Here is an 18,077-nt window from a genome sequence, read left to right as displayed (position 1 = left end):
ATCCGATCCACCTGCATGGACACATCACCACGCTCCAAGGACCAGATTCGGTCACTTGCATGGCCTCGACCGACGCAGTACAGGAGATGGGAACCCCGGAGGGCGAGTTCGATGGTCACTCGGGGCGAGTCCTAGTTTGTACTAGGCCACATCCAAGGTCAGGTGGTATCAGGACAGCGGATTTCATTGGCCCTGAGCCCCGCCCGGTATGGCCCAAACGTACTCCGTACACAGGATCCGATCAGGAGTCGGTGTTCGACACCTCTTAGTTGTGAACCGTCCCCCGTCAAGGCCAGCAGACCAGCAGACGCTGAACATACCCCGTTCACCTCTCCCCGCACCACGTTTGGCGGCGGTTTCCAACGAGGATGTCTCGATTCTTGACCGCAGATGATGCCGCCTTGGCCAAAAGTGAAGAGACTGCCCAATCCTGGCTGGACTCATTACACGACTGGGACCGCTACATAGCAATCAGAGACTTTATCCTACGTTATCGTGAGGGCGAGGGTATCCAGCTCAAAGGTATGGGAGGCTCAGGCAATATTAATTACCGATTGATCTACAAGGACGGGTCTTCGGTAGTGCTTCGACTTCCTATTCCCGGCTTTACCCAGTTTCCCGACGAAAAAGTGCAGGGGGAAGTGGCAGTAATGCAGTGGCTAAAGGAAAATACATCGATACCTGTACCAACCATCATACATTGGGGGACGAGTGAGCAGAATCCTCTTCAACTGGGCCCTTTCATATTGATGGAGTACATCGATCACCAGACAAGCCTCTTGGAGGTCTTGAACACCCCGGGTCTGACGAAGGAAGACCTACCTGCCTTGAATCGTAACCTTCCTGCAGAGAAGCTAGCGTTCTTTTATCGACAGATCGCAGATGCTCTACTTCGGTTGGCCATGACCCCAATGTCGAGCATTGGATCATTGGTACCGAAAACAAATGGCAGCGACGACAAGGCTTGGGAGATAGGCGCTCGGCCTTTATCCGTACACTGGGAGGAGCTCGTTCGATCAGCAGTGTTGCCTGTGGCAGAGCTACCTACCAATACATTTGCAACATCATCCTCTTATCTCAATGCTTTGGCAGACCTGCATATTAGACACCTGGTGCATCAACCAAATGGTGCTATTAGCTCCAAGGATGACTGCCGTCAAAAATTCCTGGCCAGGCTACTATTCCGGAAGCTGGCTAGAGAAGATCGTCTTTTACCTCCAAGCAATGCGGGATTTCGGCTATGGTGTGACGACATTAAGCCTGGCAACATCCTACTAGATGACGATGAGAATATTACAGGAGTTATTGATTGGGAATTCTCGTACGCCGCACCGGCTGAATTTACCTATGTCCCACCCTGGTGGCTGGTCCTTGGGAAGCCGCACCGCTGGCAAGAAGGCTTAGACGACTGGACTCGGAGCTATGAAAAACACCTTGAACGTTTTCTCCAAGTGTTACAAGAATGCGAAGATGAATGGATTCGACTTAGCCGCCTTGATGAAGGGCAGAGGCTGTCTACGCGGATGAAGGACAGCTGGGAAACTGGAAAGTTTTGGGTCGTATATGCAGCCACGCATAGCTTTGGGTTTGATTTGATCTTCAGAGAAAGGCTAGATAAAATCTTCTTTGGGCCTGAATCTAATTGGGAAACAGACTGGGGACGTCGGATCCAGCTCCTCAGTGACGAGGAACAATCGGAGTTTGACCGGTTGGTGAAGGAGAAGTTGGAGAGCACGGGGCTTAGCTGACCGTGGTCAACCTTCACACTGCTGTGTGCAGGGTATCCTTATTTCGCACTTCGGATTACACCTACGCTGCAGCATGTGCTTCTATCTTACCTGGCAGAGTATGGTGAAGGGTAGAGCTGGTGCAGAGCAGGTCAGGCAGTGCCGGATTGGGAACAGATGAGAGCAGGGCTTCGAAAAAGGTGGCCTATCGTGCATAAATCGCGCAGCAATGATGCCGCTGACCTCTTCTCTCTTTTGCACCTCTCCATGCCGTCCTTATTTTTAGTTTTTTTTTTTTTTTTTTTTTTTTTGAGAGTGAATAAATTCCAACCGAGAGAGAAACTGATCGGCAAACAAAAGGAGGCTCTGCATGCTGAAGTAACGACCTGATTGATTGAAAGCCTCTTCCAGAACCGGGCCATAGGTATCTGTTATCATCACCTCCCTTCCATGGACTGTTTCGAACCAGTGAAGTAGCGGGATCCCCATTCCACCGGATGCTGCATGAAGAAGGTGTGCCTCGTGTGAAAGGGAGGACGACCAATACGTTTTGATGAAAACATCCTCATGGGTTATATGATGCCGTCCTGTCCTGTTTTAGCATGTCTTCCGAAAATCAGAGTGCCACACCCACCAATACCCGGAATGCCGGGCATGTCTGGCCACCTGATGATATCAAAGGGACCCACGCGCAGTTCTCGGTTTTCAGTTTCCATGACGATTAATAAACAGGGAAATAGCTCTGAGGTTCTAGACCGGTGCTCTTTGGTGTACGTCGAGAAGGGAAGAAACATAATACGGACAGTCGAGGGACTTCATGGGATGAAGCAGGAGAGGGGAGCAATAAGTTCTGCCGAGCGCCACGGTTTTCCCTGTGAAACGTGTGGCCTACTGAGACTGGAGATTGGCGCCCGACCTTCATCGAGAATAACCAACTGGTTTCAAGCAGGTTGAGATACGAATGAGAGTCCACCTTCCAGCAATATACTTGTTAATTAGTTTAAAGGGTTCTTGGCGCGAATGCTAAGCCAATTGTATTGAGTATATACTTTGATAAGGCCATCATTGCAAGGGACATTGTTTAGTAAGCCGGCAACCAAGGATTTCTTAAACAACAAAACAGTGTCTGGGGAGCAGGCTCATTTCGCAGATCACTGTATTAGCAGAACTGTATGCTAAATATCGTTCAAGATCAATACTAAACTCTGACCTTTTTCGTCTCGATGTTGACGACAGCTCCGAAGACTATGCTATGCAAGATATGATATCAATAGGCAGTGTGACAAGCAAGCCACTGTATTCAGGGTGGCGCACTCGATGCTCAGCTACGTGTCTCATTATGTTTCATTCCAGAGGAATGAAAATTATCTAGTAGAAATGGAGACGGCAACAACCTGACTAATTTGAGATTTTCGCTAACTAACAAATATGGTATCACTAAAACGCTAAAAGTGAGCCAACACCCCATGTTCAACTTCACTGAAGCAAACCACACGGCAAGGCCAGTTTGTGCTTCGAATCAATAATAATTGAGGTTTGGAGGTTCGCCTCGCTCTTGATCCTTCCTCTGCCTTCCATCAGATATCTGTCCAAACGATAAACGATTAGGAGTTTGTTGGTTAACATACCAAAAGAGTGCCAAAGCTTTCTGCCCACATAAACTCTTCCTCGAACCACGTTTGCACCCGACCGTCTTGTAGTTGAGAATCCGAGTAAGACGTAGAAATATCGAAATCAGCCCAAACAATTCGCTCAGGATCTCCATGAGCGATGAGAATATTCTTAGGATAGGGATCGTTATGGAGCACCTTAACTTGATGGATTTCTTTCAGCCCTTGCATCGCAATCTCAAAGCGATCTTTGGAATAATTGACGCAATTCAAACTGTCTGTGTTAGGCAACAATTCGAGTAAGATGCCTCTCGGCTTATTTTTATCATTCATGAAGTTATCCAAATAAGGTCGATAAGACGCCGGGTCAAGCTGGTCGATGTAACCAAAATAGCGTGGAACCACACCCTTTTGGCACACTCCACCAGCTTGCAAATTCCGATAAGCGTTCAACTCGCAGCGGAACCGATTCAAGTCACGACCATCTTGAGCATGGCCAGGATCACCATTTTCGTGGTACTTGAAAAGACTCAGCACTGTATTGATCAGAGATGCACCAGACATACCACTTTGAGACAGTAATGATTGTTGTTTAGCATGACCTTATATATGGAGGAAGCCTCAGAATGTTGCAATGATGCACAAAATTTGAGGATATCAGGGTCTACCCTTAAAGGGTTTGCAGTGTTAGCATGCATTATGGAAGATAATAGTCTCCAAAATATCAGTAGGATAATGCGACCATGGGCACCCACATGCGACAGGGTCAAGAAAAACCCTGACACAAGAGTGTGCTCCTGCGGCAGTAATTTATAGTTGATTGAAGCCAATTACTAAGAAAGCCGTGCTTAGTTAACTAACTATCTAATTGCTTTTAGTTGTATGTTAATTCCGACCTGCTACAATTCATCCCTTGCTTTCTAGGTTTCTGGCCACGTCAGCCGTTTGCTCATCGGCTGGCTCACTGGCTCATGGATCTAGTCTCCTCTCTCTTTTCTTACTTATCCAGCATGATTGCATGGTTCAAGCACTGTCCAAGCACTGTCCAAGTATCAGCATTCAGGGGGATAATCTCAGCATGGTTGTATCATGGACTGAGTATGGTCCAAGCATGGTCTGAACAGTTCCATCCATAAGTATATATAATGTGTTGATGCATGGTGAGATTAGCTTTTACAATCACGCATCTTATGTTCAGAAGCAAGAAAGATCAGAGACACGGCGACGCAGTCTCTTCTTGAATATCTATTGATCTCTCTACCACCGATCCCACTACAGCGGGTAGTTCGTTCTCGGAATACCACCAATGATCACTATTTTCATCGTGATATCACCGAGATTATGCATTGGCCTGACTTCAACTATAACTCTATTATCCAAGAATTCGGTCCGGTTCTGAATACAGTTCGGATGAACCCAGATCCTTTTATGTCTCCACCCGCCGCTATAAGGGATGAGCCCCTCTTCCAAAATCGCTGGGCAGGAGTTGGTTCAACCTCGTATCAGACGCGCACTTCGTGCGGGTTTCGGGCAACTTCATGCGGCTGTCGCAGCTGGTCAGCTCACACCAATACAATATGACGGTGGGAGTAGGGGAGCACTAGTCGACAATTTCAGGCCAGACACAGCATTTGTGGTTGTTGGCGGCGATTATGCCACCAGTCCCAATCGAGGTCCCGGCGACATAAAGGTTTCCTAGAAGTGGAACTCTAATATAGGCCGCTCGACGGTTCCGGCAGATATGATTGAATACAAACAGGTTCTATCACAATTGAACTGGTACATTCGTCAGCACAAAGCTCGATATGGACATATTCTCACGAACACTGAATTTGTGGCCGTGAAACGAGTGGAAGAAACAAACGGCCGATTAGCACTTGCCTCACCAATTCCCTGGTCGGCTGGTGGACATGGCCAACTTTCTGTATTGTTGGGTATATGGTATCTTGCTATGCTGACGACCCGAAACGACTGGTCGCTTGAAGTCAGATGATCCCAAAAGAGGTCCCGGTGCCGACAATTTACTCAACAGAATTGAATGTGGTCCTGATACTTATCTGACCTCTATGCCAAGCTGGTTGTTGTTGCAATGGTTTCTGTTTTTTTCTGTCTTTTTTCAATATTCTTGATTCAATTTTTTGCCTTGTAACTAGTCCAATTGGTCTGATTACGTACTTAGTGATTTGTTATCAAGTAATTCACCAGGGTATTTCTCGATTGGTTTGGATATCAAGGCAAGGCCAGAATATGTACTAAGCATCCATCCTGGGCCGTCAATATTTCAGTCTATTCGATGATCAGAATAGTGCCCTTGACCCGGCTGTCCAGACTTTAATACTAGAAAGTCTGCTGATTTTTCCATATTTAAACGGACATCTTACTACTCCAGGTTCAACATATAAAATCTCCTCGAAATAGAAAATGTCTTCACTCCGTTTCAAACACTCGATATCTTATATTCGACAGACAGTGCTATATTGCTATTTTTCAACCAGATAAGATAGAATCAATAAATGAATCCCGACAATCCTATAATATTTAATTATCTATAATCCTTTACGATCCTTATATTGGTCTTCCAGTAACTGGGACTGTGTCACGGTGCCTGCCTGCCTGCCTGCCTACCTGAACCCGTGTGGTTGCCTGAATCCTGCCTGAATCCTGTTCCCGAATACCCGTATATAGCGTGCGCAGTGTAAAGCCATTGGCTTTACATCCTAGTCCTTTTGCTGATAGTGCAGCGGGGAGTACCTGGAATGCGCACCCAGTATGCCCTGTGACAAGGATTAGTTGTTTATTTATTTACTATTTATTGTTTTCTTGGTGCCATACGTATCACGTACTATGTTAAATATGTGAGCTAAGAATGACTAATAGATAAATAATGGTAGGTACTATGGTTAGATATCATCAAACTATATGCTCCAATGGTGGGGAAGTGGAAGTAGGAGTACTGTGACTTGCAGTGTCGAGGAAAAATGGCCCTGGGGGGAAGTCTCCCTGAGGTGCAAATTCCTGCTGTTGTATGTCGGTGTTCACCCATTTTTTATGATTTGTTGGGTTTAGCGCCCTCGCTGTTTTCTCTTCACCCTGTTCACCCTCCTTCACCTGAAGCTCGGCTGAACTGCCTGAACCTCAATACTCCACACCCAGTAACCCCGCTCAACCCCTATCCTGCTGACGTGTCCTGTCGAGCGCCTGCGGAGAGGGAGTATGACATGTTTTACTAAGCTTGACATGTTTATACTCACCCAAGTTATCATTAACGTTAACTTTCTTCTTTTAACCTTCATCTGTAGTGGGTATTCTGGATGCCCTTTGCTTGGGAAGAGCTTAAAGGTTCCATATTTCTTGTACAAATATCTAATCGCTCCTTTTTTTCTTAATTTTTTGACTATACTACCTCTTTACACTTTAAATTTGACCCCTTATAGACCTAGCATGTTGAGTGGAAACGGCTGGATGGGCGAAATCAAGTTTATGCCCATTGTTATGCCAATATTCATGGGAAGGATAATATCATGCCCAATCACATGACCAACTCCAGCTATTGAATCATGTGATGGTACCCGACCCCCACTTATTAACACATGCCCCTCTCAACTGAAGAAATGGTGCCATGACATGTGCTACTGAGGCTTTATTTTCACGCCACTTGTCGGTGGATAGTAAGGAGTGCCCCAGTAAGTTATCCTGATATTCTTGATAGCGTCAGTTGCTTACGACTGAGCAGTCCAAAATAGTCTTGAAGCACTACTCCTACTAAGCAATGAGTGCTAGGGAGAGTGATATTGCCTGCAACCTCGCGGATCTTGTGGAACCTGGGAAAGAATTTCTTGATCTCATTGAGATTGCAGCAGCCGATTATACTACTATCACTCAGAGTCACTCGCTTGAGAAAGGTCAATCATACAAACCGTTATATCTCACACCAGCGTGTGTCGACGTGATACAGAAGTTTGAGAGGAATCATCTGCCGAGGGTATGTCTATTAGAAAAACTTTGGCAAAAGATGTGCATTAACATAACTAGATTCCAGCAGATGTATTGAACTCCTCAGAAATCGCTGATAACCGCACGAACGTTTTCCTGCTCGGGAGAGGGCCTTTTTTCCCGAGGCCATTCCTTGCGTATCTTGTCATGGTTCTACATAATCCGGCAGCATTGGAACTATATGCGGATAACTTTGGGTCCCAAAGAGTCCGACTAGAGAATACAAAGGCTTCTATGAGCCTCATAAAAGGAAATAGTAAACTCGTGACAGAGGGTAATGGCACTTTAGTGTGTTTGGTCTTAGGTTTCGAGAAAAAGACATGACATGCAGAAGATGCGAATTAATGAATAGTACTTCTTTCTGGATCCGAGATTTGAGCGGTTCCCAGCTTACTTGTACTCGTCATTGTACCATAAGGATTGGGACCGAAGATTGCCGAGAGGAGGGCAGTGCTTGACATATATACATCTGGGTTTGAGAACATGCTTGTGCTTTCCATCATGTCATAAGGGTTTGAGTAGTCGTTCATGCGACAAGCGCTTGTCATCATATCGAAAGGATTCTGTGTATTGTGTGATATACCGTTATTTGCGTTTGTCGATATTTCGCCACCTGCATCCGTTCTGTTTAAACTGGCAGCTTGGGCCTCTATATTATCTCCGGAAGACGATTGATTGAACTCGGTGAAGTTTAAAGGCATGGAATCAGATGGTTGACAGGTTGGGTTAGGAGGTGTGGGAGACTGCTGAGAGATCCCTGGATTTTGTGCCTCCTGCACACTTGTTTCGTGCGCTATTCCTGCATGGGGTGATTCGTAGCAATTTCCGAGGGGAGCTATATTATCAGCATGCGCTCATCTTATATGAGGTATATTCTTACGTAAATACTGCTCTAGCCGATGGGAAACAAGACCAACTGCAAATAAAAACAACGACAGGATTTGGTGGGCGGTATGATGAGCATCTATTCTTGATGCTTCCTGCGTAATACCCCTTCTCTTAAGGGACATCAGCATGTTACTCCGTCTTGGTCCTTTGCCCTTTGGGAGCTCTTGCAGCCAACTAAAGAAATATGTCAGCAAACAGAATCATTGACTCTTTCTAGATCTTACATGTTCTCGCCGATATCTTCAGGAAGAAGGAACAGAACCCCAGGACCTTCAAGGTCCATTGACAGCAGCCAAAGTCTCTCGCCCTTATCCACCCAAGTACGCAACTTTCCTTGAATCTCATGTTCTCCAGCGCTGACCATATCAGTACGTTTGATCATGCCAGAGAGACAAACTATTGCGTCCTGGCGGAAGCCTTCGCGTTGAAGTTGGTCTTTCATCAAATAGAATGCAACATAGCATAATCGACAACGTATCTTCTCGATGATCACAGCCCGTTCAATGCCACAAAGGAACAAGAATGATTTCGCAACAAACTCATCCGGAGACGTAACTGGCAGCGCTTGTCTGTCATCTCGCGATTCCGGCAGGCGGAGCCGAAATTCCTGCGGAAGGGTTTTCCACTGCTCTAAGAGTGGCTGTAGTTCTTGAGGAAGACGTATTGGTGAATAAATTTGGGCAGCTCGGTCAACTTTGTTTTGGCGACGACTGATTCGAGCAGGTATTCTCCTGACGACGGACCTTGCGATATTCTCGATATCCTATGCTGGTTACCACTAGTAGTGATCAGCTTCCTTATTAGGCAGCATACCTTGGAAGCCCAAAGAAAGCTAGGGTCAAGGTCAATTTTACCCTCTTTCTGTGCCTTGTTACAAGCCTTAAGAACATGAGTAGCTAGTAGCTTGCTCTCATTGATACCCATTGTGTTAATGTGCAAGTGCAACCCAGGCTGGAAGATGAAGACTGTCCGTCCATCGCGAGTGGGGTAGCAGGCCGGTTACCTAGCGAAGTCTACTGCGATAGACATATCACATGAATCTTCTTCCTGACAGGGATTATGATCGACTACATCCAAATATGGATTAAGGGTAAGAAATACATATTAGTGTGGCAACTGTGGATGGTACAATACATAACAGTACGCGTTCATTACACTAAGATACCCAGCATCCCCCTGCCAATCACGAAACACTGCGTCAGCGCCGGTTCCGAGCCCACGTCGCAAGGACTGTTGCGGCGCCAAAAACAATTGCTAGGAAGCCCAGGGATCTCCTCTCTGTGAGACACCTTAGAGAACGATCAAACAGGGACGGCGATTCACTCTCCATGTTAAAAGAACTCAATGCCTGATGTAACGAATGCGCATTCCGAAACCCTCCCTGTGTCCAGCACTTTTCAATTATCGGGCCGATCCACAGACCGTTTGTGCTGGGCAGGAATGTTCGCTGGGGCCAAGTTGCTCGACCATCTTCAGGGGCGTTATCTTTGAAAAGATCAAACTCACACTTAGACCCTGTTACAACTTCGTACATAACTGCGCCGAGTTGTCCAATATCTGTCTGTACAGAGAACCCATTATCGTCGGCTGCTTCCATTACTGTATCCAGCGGGAGAACAGATGCTTCGGTGAAGTCGCACAGTTTGACGGAGAGATCAGAATCAAGGAGGTAGTTGCGAGTAGCAATATCCGCCACAAGCACACGTTTATCATGGATCTCCTCCAGTGTACGTGCCATTTGACGAAACCAAGACATCTGGAGTGCCAGTGAAGGCTTATTCTTTTCCAAATAAGCGCGAAGGTCGCCATTTTCCAAGTAGGCGAGTTGAATAGCTTTCGTGGAGAAGCCGATACAAGGCACAACACCATCAATTTGACCATTTCCGCTCCCAGGGGAATTCAATCGACGGTAGACTTCTTGCTCTCGCTGAAGGACCTCCAAATTTACCTGAACATCATCCTCGGAACTCCATGGATGCCTTAAAGGCGTTTTGACGGCTAGCCCATCACGCAATATGACAACACCTGACCTTCCATATCCTAGGATTTCGCGGTCGGGTATAGGTTGCCCATCAAGATCCATAAACAAAGAAGATGCCATTGTAGGCTTGAGTTTCAAAAAGACCCTTATGAGGGACTGAATATGTATTGTCACTGAGAGCTGGAAACTTAAAACACTGGTTTGTTGACCCCCTTCTTATATCTAGAGAAACCCGCAATTCACGTGATAAACTGCCAAGACTCCATCCACGAACAACTGAACCGCTGTTACAACAATTTTACGATTCTAGCCTGATCACTTATGGTTGCGCTTCGCACGTGATTTAGCAATCAAATTATATTTTCAAAGTAATGTATCCAAGTTGCATAGTAACTAAAGTAACAAAGAGATCATCGCCAAGTATATGTTGAATATAAAGGCGCAAATGAGACCCAAACCGTCAAAAAAGCTTGCCGGCTCTGTTTTGCTATCTACTGCTTGGGATTAAGGCATCTTGCCTTGAAGACGCTTTTCATCGTTATAGCACCGACATTGGTTTCCTACCCGTCAAGCTCCAACAATAACACTTTGACCAAGCGAACCACCACCACCTGCATTCCCGGGGCCTGGAGTAGGGTCGTCTGGCTTTGGGATTTGAGTGCGATGCCTTGGGCAATCCACTTTTCGCCGAGTAGAACTCGTTTGCGTGGTTATAACGGGGTTGGGACACGCGCTCCCCCTTTGGTCGGCCTCGACACACCATTTGACGTGGTTTTCGGTCGGGTCAAAAAGGATACAGTTTCCTTGAGACTTCCCTTTGCAGTCGGGGAATTTTGCTGGGGTTTTCCGTCTTTGCCAGCACATTTCTGTATCGTTTATCAGCATTGTCCAAAATCGATTAACTGAGGATACTAACCGGACAGTTTTGACCTGCTCCAAGGGTGGTAATGATAAAATTGTGCTATCAGTGCCTGTACAGTTTGTACAGTATCAGCAGAGGTTGACGCCATATTTATAACTATTTCTATAAACGGCCCCTACATTGTGTACTCCGCATGGGGATATGCATCAAAGCCAGTTAAGAATCACATGACCAATATTTTTGATGTTGATGTGGCGGGAAATGATTTTACAGGATGGTGTTGGGCGTAGCATACAAGAAAGGACCAAGCCTAAAAAATTACTAAGCCTTCGCGCGCGAAGAGCTAATGCAAAACCTAAGCCTAAAAGGTGTCTAAGTCTTCGCGCGCGAAAAGCTAATGCAGCTTCTAGCACTCCATAGTAAACGTTGAGTATCGAAATTTAAACCTATGCCCCTAATAAGATGCATTAATGAGGTTGATACAAGGAACTACTGGCTGTCAGAGTCAATGCAAAGCATGAGTCTAGAACAATTCAGCCATTCAGACGCACGATCGTCATCATGTCTGGCAAGCCAATAGCCATAAGGATGTCCCGAACATTATATGCGGCATTTTACTTGCAGTCCCAGGCTATTTACCTCTTTGAAGCAGCACTACTTGTGCAATCCACCATTGGAGGACGTCGGTGCCCCATGGAGCCAAATAATTTTGCAGAAATTGTGTCTTGCATATTGCTAGAGGAAGAAAAGAGCGCGCATCTCAGAAGCTCATCAGGGAAGCAAACTTGGACGAACTGACTGATTTCATTGGTGACATGCCGCCTTTCGAGAAAGATTTCAAGTGACCAACAATAGTTACTGTCACGGGGCATACTGGGTGCGCATTCCAGGTACTTCCCGCTGCACTATCAGCAAAAGGACTAGGATGTAAAGCCAATGGCTTTACACTGCGCACGCTATATACATCGGGGTTCTATACCAAGAAGCATTCCAAACATCAGGAAGACTCGGGCCATTCTTCAGTGAACAGTAAATTTTCTTGTCGGATACTAGAGACAATGGGCTAATTGCTACAGATTCCCGTTCCGATGATTATGAGAAGCCTATTGTGTCTAAGGATACAGAGACATGTAATTTCCCTCTGCCATCATACCAACAATCATCTGACGAGTATAGATTCGGTCAGTGTGTATTCAGCTCCTAATGACCCAAACAAGCCTCAAACCTCTGCAACGAAAGGTAATCGCCACAATCCATAGCGCCAATAATGGGCTAACTATTACAGATGCCACCTCCGACGACCCCGGGGAGTCTCTAGTTATGGGTGAGATTTGCGGCTCGTGATATCCGTAATTCACTAACCGCTACAGTTTCGGCTTCCGGTGAGGTACGAGACGAAATCCGATCGATTGTGCGTGATTATTTGGACCACCATGTGAGAATGCTGGAGCTTGAGTTTCAGCCCTAGAGTGCTTTCATGGATGGAGCTGTTTGGAAGGGGGCTGGGTAATTGAGGGGATAAGCATTGGCAATCTGTGTGCAGTTTATATATAGTAGCCTATTGTCTCAAGATGCGCATTTACGCTACATTGTAAACCATGTATGAAAAGGCATACATGCGAGTCAAATGCCGTAATGAACATAGCATCTCACGCATTTCCAGAGCTTTCGGGGGGTATCGCTTGTTCGCTCCTCCGACCTTGTAATGGGAAGCATTAGCTTAGTGACAACGTAATTGTTCCATCTACTACAGGTGCACATACAGGAACCTCTCTTCCTCTTCGTATATATATTTTCTTTTTTTTTTTCTTTTTCTCCTTCGTGTAGAAAATGACACCCGTGGGGGAATGTTTGATTGAGAAAGATACTATCCATAAAACACGAGACATTCCGGCCCTGAGACCACCCCTCTGTACAACACAGCGGTGAACTTTCCTCGGTGCCCAATTCAAATATGAAGAGATCCCACATTCTCGACCAGGAACTGGGTAGCCTCGTCTCGAAAATCATCCGCCCTAATCTCATCCTTACTTAGCCCAAAGTTCATCACCTGTTCCTTTCTCCCCACTGCGGCCACTTCAGCGTCTGCTCCCCCCCCCCCTATTCGGATCCAAATAATACACAAACGAGAGATAGTACGACCACATCGACGACACCGCCCGCTCAATATCCCCGGTGAACTGATCCGGAAAAGTTCTCCACCAGCATAGCCCAGACCTCCCGCATGTACAGTTCGCTGCCGTGAAAGGTGCCCAAATACGGGATGCCGTTGAACACCGACGACATTAGAAGATCACGAGGGCGTCTTCTGCTTACCGCTCATCGTTCCCGTCCGGATGATCCGGCGAGTTAGGAGAACCGTAAAGTCCTCCTAAGATGGCCGCGAGACGTTTGGATTGCGGGTAGAGCGAGTTCAAGCTCGAGGTAGTTGAACGGAGACCCGAACGTCGCATCATCCGAGTAGATGGACACCAATGTATCGATCTGTGCTTTATCCGCATCTCGATAGTAGTACTGCGAGAGAGATAACCGCTGACCTGAGCCGTGGTAGAGATATTAGTCGTGTTGAAGACAAATGTCGATCCTTCATCTTCCATATTTCCGATCAGAAAGGGCACATTGGCATAGGTTCCGTGGCTCACGGCATCCTCGGGAGAGGCGGTGACAACGGTGCCATCGGGTCGAGGCAGGTAGAATAAGGAGAGGCCATAGTAGCCCGATCTGCTGGGGACGGAGTTGGAGGCCATGAGGAATGCATCGTAATCCAACTCGCGCAGACAAGGATAAAGTATCATCGGCGGTAGAGCAGTTGGCGTTTCTCACTACTTGATCATAGACCGCTTGGCCTCTGTTGCCATCTACCGGATCAACAGGCCATGTGTTACCTGAATTCATCATGGCGCGTTTTGGAATAGAGGGAACCCCTGGTACGTGTAGTCACCGTTGTAGAGAGCCATTTGGTGAAAAGACGGACATGGCGCCCCGCCGACTGTCCCCAGAGAGTCACCTTGCGTGGGTCTCCGCCAAAGGATTTGATATTATCGGCTACCCGGTGTAGCGCGAGTCGCTGATCCTGCAGACCTAGGTTGGCTGATCCGTCGTCTTTGACTTGCTTTCCAGCGAGAAATCCAAATACCCCAAGACGGTAATTAGCGCTCAGAAACACGACGGGCATCTTCAGGGTAATGGAATCATTTACAATCGGGCCGCCGGGAAGGTCCATGGAGCTGCCGACTTGGAAGCCACCGCCGTAGATCCAGAAAATGACAGGGTAGTTGGAGTCCGGGGTGGAATTCTTGGGTCGCCAGATGTTTAGGGTTCGGCAGTCTTCGCTGGATTGTTCGGGGTTTGGGATCGTGGGGCTGAGGAGGGAGGCGATGTTCGGTGGTAGGGGGTTATGCATTTTGTCTCTTGGATGTTCATTTGAGGGCATGCTGGGGGGGTAGCTAGTTGCGTGGACGGTGCCTAGGGCGGTGGTGATGGGTTGGGGTGGTCGGAGACGCGGGCTGTTGGATGGTACGGGAGGTTCCGCGTAGGGAATGCCTTTGAAGACTTCGATGTTTGCACTTTCGGTGGCCCCGATGATTGTACCGCGAGGCGAGGAAATCGTGACGGTTGGTGTTGGGGTTCTGGACGGTGTGCTCTAGATCTTATTGATACAGAGTGCACAATTATGATGATAGTAAGTAGATGTCAAGTGTCTTTCAGGTATGACAGTCGTGATCCTATAGCGATGTAACATCATGTGACACTGTAGTCTAATAACGGAGCATGCAACATCACCTAACTAATAAATAAACAAGTACCATGATAATAGGCTGGACATGGAGGTCAACGAGATACTATTGGAACAGGATCTCAAGGAATAGATGAAATGGATCCGTGAACAGGCCAGACATCCTTCAATCTCTGGGATAACCTCATCATGTTGAAATACTTAATCTGTGGTACGTGCCGTCGTCCCATTATCAACACCTCTAAACTATTGATTCAATAAGCTGCAGAACACGGCTGCCACAATGCCTAGAGCAGGGCGGCATCTTAGCCACAGTTCATGAATGTAGAACACCACGTGGAGTCTGCAGAACTACAATTAATGCACATGATATCCTTCAGCAGTGTCATGAGTGATTCTACACCTGCACCATTATATATCAGGCTGGTATCGTCGGAAGTCATTCTTGGCCAGACCACGCGGGAGAATCAGCATATGACGAGGATACCTCGGTCAGGGGCCCAAATAGCTCGACGGAATATGATGCAACCCACGCCATGAGGAATGTGATGCCCCAAAGAGGTTAGCCATCGCATTGGCAATGTGGAGTAGAGCATGGATACTTACAAATGGTATGATTTGCACCAGGCAAGAAATTGCCAGCAGGGTATATTCTAGACAATTTACACTGTGATCAGCTTCATCATTTAAGGGTGCCTGTGCAGGCGTAAAAGATGCTCTTGGAATGGCATGGGATGTATTCAATACTGTCCACGGGAAATATTTCGGAGGCTCGAATAGGAAGGTCACCTGCCTAATCTAGCAAAACACGTTGAGAAGCCCTGAAATGTAGCCACTGGAATGCTGGAAGTATCCCAAGTATGCATCCACGGGGTTGCCGTCACGCACTTGCTACCCCCTCATTGCTGCGGCACATGCACCAATAGCAAGGGGGGTATTTGTCGTCTTGCCCCCGACCGCATATATAGATAGGGGGATTCCAGCCCCCTAGATACAGCACAAGCATCACAATCACCATGAAATCTACTGCTCTCCTTCTTGCCGCGTCTTTGAGCCCGGCGTTGGCTCAGGTGTCATCACACCCATTTCCCTGGTCGGCTCCCGGGCCGGACGATGGTGAGTCTAGTTGTCTGGTACATGACAAAATCTAAAGGAAACAGTGCGAGGGCCTTGTCCGATGCTGAATACACTTGCAAACCATGGGTTCCTCCCACACGACGGCAAAGATCTCACGGAAGACCGCGTCGTAGCGGTCTTGAATAATTCCCTGAATCTGGCCGACGAACTGTCCCAGTTCCTATTCCAGGAAGCATTGACCACCAACCCGGATCCAGACGCTACCACGTTCTCTCTGAATGACCTTAGTCGCCATAATATCTTGGAACATGATGCCAGTTTGAGGTATGTCCGGCCAGCCGTATACTGTGAAGACAATCATACTGACCCATCCAGCCGTCAGGACTTTTACTTCGGGAATAACCACGACTTCAACCAGACCATCTTCAACGAGACCCGATCATATTGGACCAATCCTCTCATTGACGTGAATGCAGCCGCCCAAGCCCGCATCGCCCGGGTGAACACCTCCATGGCGACGAATCCGACCTTTAGCGTGTCGGAAACGGGTTTGGCGTTCAGCTATGGAGAGACGGCCGCCTACATAATTGCTTTTGAAGAGGGTTCGCAGACGGCGAATAGATCGTGGGTGGAGTATTTCTTTGGTAGGTTTTCAGTCAGTCTGAGCAGGCAGTTATTAACACTGGTATAGAACATGAGCGTCTGCCCCAGCAGCTGGGCTGGACGAAACCTAAAGAGGTCATTACGAGCTCGGTCCTTCAAGGTGTGCTTTTGAACATCGTCAATGCTTCGAATCCTTCTGCTTTGGAGGTCGCGGAGCTGATTGATTTTGTGGACTTGCATGCTGGCTATTCGCCGTGAGATGTGCTGTATTTCATTTCATTCAATGGTAAGATGGCTCAGACTGGAGAAATTATGCACCTTGTGCGGAAGAGGATATTTCTTACGCATTGTTACACTCGACTTTGTATGTAGTCATTTCTGGCTATTCCTGACAAACACTTTCACTTAAATATACCTAAGACCTAAGCACCATTGGCCGAATCAACCCACTTCAGCCAATCACGCCTGAACCACCCTCTCAATGGTCTCCCTCACAGTCTCCCACTCCAACCCCAACACCTCATTCGCTAGTTCCCGATCCTTGACATAGTTCACCTTCAAACCAGGAGTATTCCCAAACGCAGTAGCCCGAACCAGCGCAAACGCGCCCTCAAAATTCCCTGCAGCGAGTTTCTGAAACCCATCGGCGATCTGCACCTCCGTTGTGGTGTCCGTGACCGTCCACTTGGCACCAGTGACCTTCTCAATCGTCTCCAAAATCTCCTTCTGCGTGGTCTCCACAGAGGCAACATACACAAACCGGTTCTTAGTTTCCTCGGGCCGGAGCAGCACCGATACGACTGATTCCCCGAGCTGTTTTTCATTCACCATGGTGAACCGCGTGACTCCACCATCCCAGATCAGAGCGGTGCGCTGGTGGAGATCAAAGCCGAGGAAGCCGGCCGTGAGACCCTATCCACATTAGTCAATCCCCGGAAACAATAACTACCGGATAAACCAACCCAGTCAAACAACCCCGAAGTGGCAATTCCCGTCCAACTCAACCCCAGCTTCTCCTTCTCCTTCAGATAATTAATCACGTCCCTCTTCTGCTGAAACAGCGGCAAGATCTTGAGTACCACATCGTCCTCACTACTAGTCGAGAACTCCGACGGGATGAACCGCTTCACGCCGGCGCGGACCGCCGCGTCGATGAATTTCTGTTGCTCGGTGAAGCCGGTTGCGCCAACTGCGGAGATGAGTACGTCCTGGCCATGGAGGAGAGCCTCGAGGCTGGTGGGCGAGTAGTCGGTTTGGTGGATGGTGGTGCCGGGGGGGAAGGTGGTGGTCGATTCCTGGCGGGTGAGGATGGTCACGGTGAAGTTGGGCTGGGAAGAGAGGGCGTTGAGGATGATTTTTCCAATCGAGCCGGTTGCCTGCGTGTATTAGTAGTGTTTAGCCTTTTTTTGGGGGGACATACGCCGATGAGGGTGACTTTGAGTGGTGTGGTCATTTTGTGAATAATGCGAGAATCGACTTGTAGATTGATTGATCGTGTTTGAGTGATGTTGTAGCTGGATGATACTGTCGAAGCGAGTCAATCTTATTTATGTCTCCCATATATGGCATCTGATGCTATACGCAACCCTAACTCCACTCG

The 18,077-nt window shown here is 47.5% G+C and overlaps 10 protein-coding genes across 10 annotated transcripts; 4 read left to right on the top strand and 6 right to left on the bottom strand.

Moving 5' to 3' along the window:
- The first annotated feature begins 284 nt into the window (after window positions 1-284).
- BO80DRAFT_405813 (phosphotransferase family protein) lies at window positions 285-1,927 on the top strand. The gene has a single exon (XM_025717735.1). The coding sequence runs from the start codon at window positions 369-371 to the stop codon at window positions 1,746-1,748; it is 1,380 nt and encodes a 459-aa protein (XP_025575764.1). The 5' UTR covers window positions 285-368; the 3' UTR covers window positions 1,749-1,927.
- A 1,319-nt stretch (window positions 1,928-3,246) lies between these two features.
- BO80DRAFT_454817 (uncharacterized protein) lies at window positions 3,247-4,035 on the bottom strand (the record flags this gene model as incomplete). Its single annotated transcript, XM_025722086.1, has 3 exons — window positions 3,247-3,294; window positions 3,356-3,856; window positions 3,904-4,035. The coding sequence occupies 3 exons, from the start codon at window positions 4,033-4,035 to the stop codon at window positions 3,247-3,249; spliced, it is 681 nt and encodes a 226-aa protein (XP_025575763.1).
- A 380-nt stretch (window positions 4,036-4,415) lies between these two features.
- Window positions 4,416-5,369, top strand: BO80DRAFT_473666 (uncharacterized protein; the record flags this gene model as incomplete). The annotated part of the gene is made up of 4 exons (XM_025723173.1): window positions 4,416-4,451; window positions 4,568-4,826; window positions 4,891-5,010; window positions 5,056-5,369. The coding sequence occupies 4 exons, from the start codon at window positions 4,416-4,418 to the stop codon at window positions 5,328-5,330; spliced, it is 690 nt and encodes a 229-aa protein (XP_025575762.1). The 3' UTR covers window positions 5,331-5,369.
- A 2,160-nt stretch (window positions 5,370-7,529) lies between these two features.
- BO80DRAFT_58369 (uncharacterized protein) lies at window positions 7,530-8,434 on the bottom strand. Its single transcript, XM_025724622.1, has 2 exons — window positions 8,211-8,434; window positions 7,530-8,165 (listed from the first exon to the last, which is right to left on the bottom strand). Exons 1-2 carry the CDS (start codon window positions 8,344-8,346, stop codon window positions 7,672-7,674), a joined length of 630 nt encoding a protein of 209 aa, XP_025575761.1. The 5' UTR covers window positions 8,347-8,434; the 3' UTR covers window positions 7,530-7,671.
- A 1-nt stretch (window position 8,435) lies between these two features.
- On the bottom strand, window positions 8,436-10,319 carry BO80DRAFT_473664 (uncharacterized protein; the record flags this gene model as incomplete). Its single annotated transcript, XM_025723172.1, has 2 exons — window positions 8,436-8,961; window positions 9,613-10,319. The coding sequence occupies 2 exons, from the start codon at window positions 10,317-10,319 to the stop codon at window positions 8,439-8,441; spliced, it is 1,230 nt and encodes a 409-aa protein (XP_025575760.1).
- Window positions 10,320-10,539: 220 nt separating this feature from the next.
- BO80DRAFT_380796 (uncharacterized protein) lies at window positions 10,540-11,205 on the bottom strand. Its single transcript, XM_025716816.1, has 2 exons — window positions 11,116-11,205; window positions 10,540-11,065 (listed from the first exon to the last, which is right to left on the bottom strand). The coding sequence occupies exon 2, from the start codon at window positions 11,061-11,063 to the stop codon at window positions 10,767-10,769; it is 297 nt and encodes a 98-aa protein (XP_025575759.1). The 5' UTR covers window positions 11,064-11,065; window positions 11,116-11,205; the 3' UTR covers window positions 10,540-10,766.
- Window positions 11,206-11,622: 417 nt separating this feature from the next.
- BO80DRAFT_464362 (uncharacterized protein) lies at window positions 11,623-12,613 on the top strand (the record flags this gene model as incomplete). Its single annotated transcript, XM_025722650.1, has 5 exons — window positions 11,623-11,743; window positions 12,138-12,191; window positions 12,238-12,300; window positions 12,347-12,385; window positions 12,432-12,613. The coding sequence occupies 5 exons, from the start codon at window positions 11,623-11,625 to the stop codon at window positions 12,527-12,529; spliced, it is 375 nt and encodes a 124-aa protein (XP_025575758.1). The 3' UTR covers window positions 12,530-12,613.
- A 760-nt stretch (window positions 12,614-13,373) lies between these two features.
- Window positions 13,374-14,870, bottom strand: BO80DRAFT_473653 (alpha/beta-hydrolase; the record flags this gene model as incomplete). The annotated part of the gene is made up of 3 exons (XM_025723171.1): window positions 13,374-13,782; window positions 13,947-14,704; window positions 14,868-14,870. 3 exons carry the CDS (start codon window positions 14,868-14,870, stop codon window positions 13,374-13,376), a joined length of 1,170 nt encoding a protein of 389 aa, XP_025575757.1.
- Window positions 14,871-15,813: 943 nt separating this feature from the next.
- BO80DRAFT_454814 (peroxidase family protein) lies at window positions 15,814-16,735 on the top strand (the record flags this gene model as incomplete). Its single annotated transcript, XM_025722085.1, has 4 exons — window positions 15,814-15,913; window positions 15,958-16,198; window positions 16,250-16,518; window positions 16,566-16,735. 4 exons carry the CDS (start codon window positions 15,814-15,816, stop codon window positions 16,733-16,735), a joined length of 780 nt encoding a protein of 259 aa, XP_025575756.1.
- A 210-nt stretch (window positions 16,736-16,945) lies between these two features.
- Window positions 16,946-17,968, bottom strand: BO80DRAFT_380790 (aromatic alcohol reductase; the record flags this gene model as incomplete). Its single annotated transcript, XM_025716815.1, has 3 exons — window positions 17,898-17,968; window positions 17,440-17,853; window positions 16,946-17,389 (listed from the first exon to the last, which is right to left on the bottom strand). Coding segments are annotated over exons 1-3 (891 nt in total), but the record flags the coding sequence as incomplete, so codon positions are not given.
- Between the last annotated feature and the right edge of the window lie 109 nt (window positions 17,969-18,077).

This window comes from Aspergillus ibericus (genome assembly GCF_003184845.1).
Source record: "Aspergillus ibericus CBS 121593 unplaced genomic scaffold BO80scaffold_17, whole genome shotgun sequence".
NCBI classification, from domain to species: domain Eukaryota; kingdom Fungi; phylum Ascomycota; class Eurotiomycetes; order Eurotiales; family Aspergillaceae; genus Aspergillus; species Aspergillus ibericus.
The sequence above is the reverse complement of the archived record's forward strand: the minus strand, read 5'-3'. Positions and strand labels throughout refer to the sequence as shown.

Excerpts from the sequence above, each read along its gene's own strand:
- BO80DRAFT_380796 (XM_025716816.1), bottom strand. The coding sequence starts at position 11,063 with ATGTGCTGGCAAAGACGGAAAACCCCAGCAAAATTCCCCGACTGCAAA.
- BO80DRAFT_58369 (XM_025724622.1), bottom strand. The coding sequence starts at position 8,346 with ATGCTGATGTCCCTTAAGAGAAGGGGTATTACGCAGGAAGCATCAAGA. Across the intron at positions 8,166-8,210 it reads TCGGCTAGAGCAGTATTTAC|CTCCCCTCGGAAATTGCTAC; the intron begins GTAAGAATATAC and ends CTGATAATATAG.
- BO80DRAFT_405813 (XM_025717735.1), top strand. The coding sequence starts at position 369 with ATGTCTCGATTCTTGACCGCAGATGATGCCGCCTTGGCCAAAAGTGAA.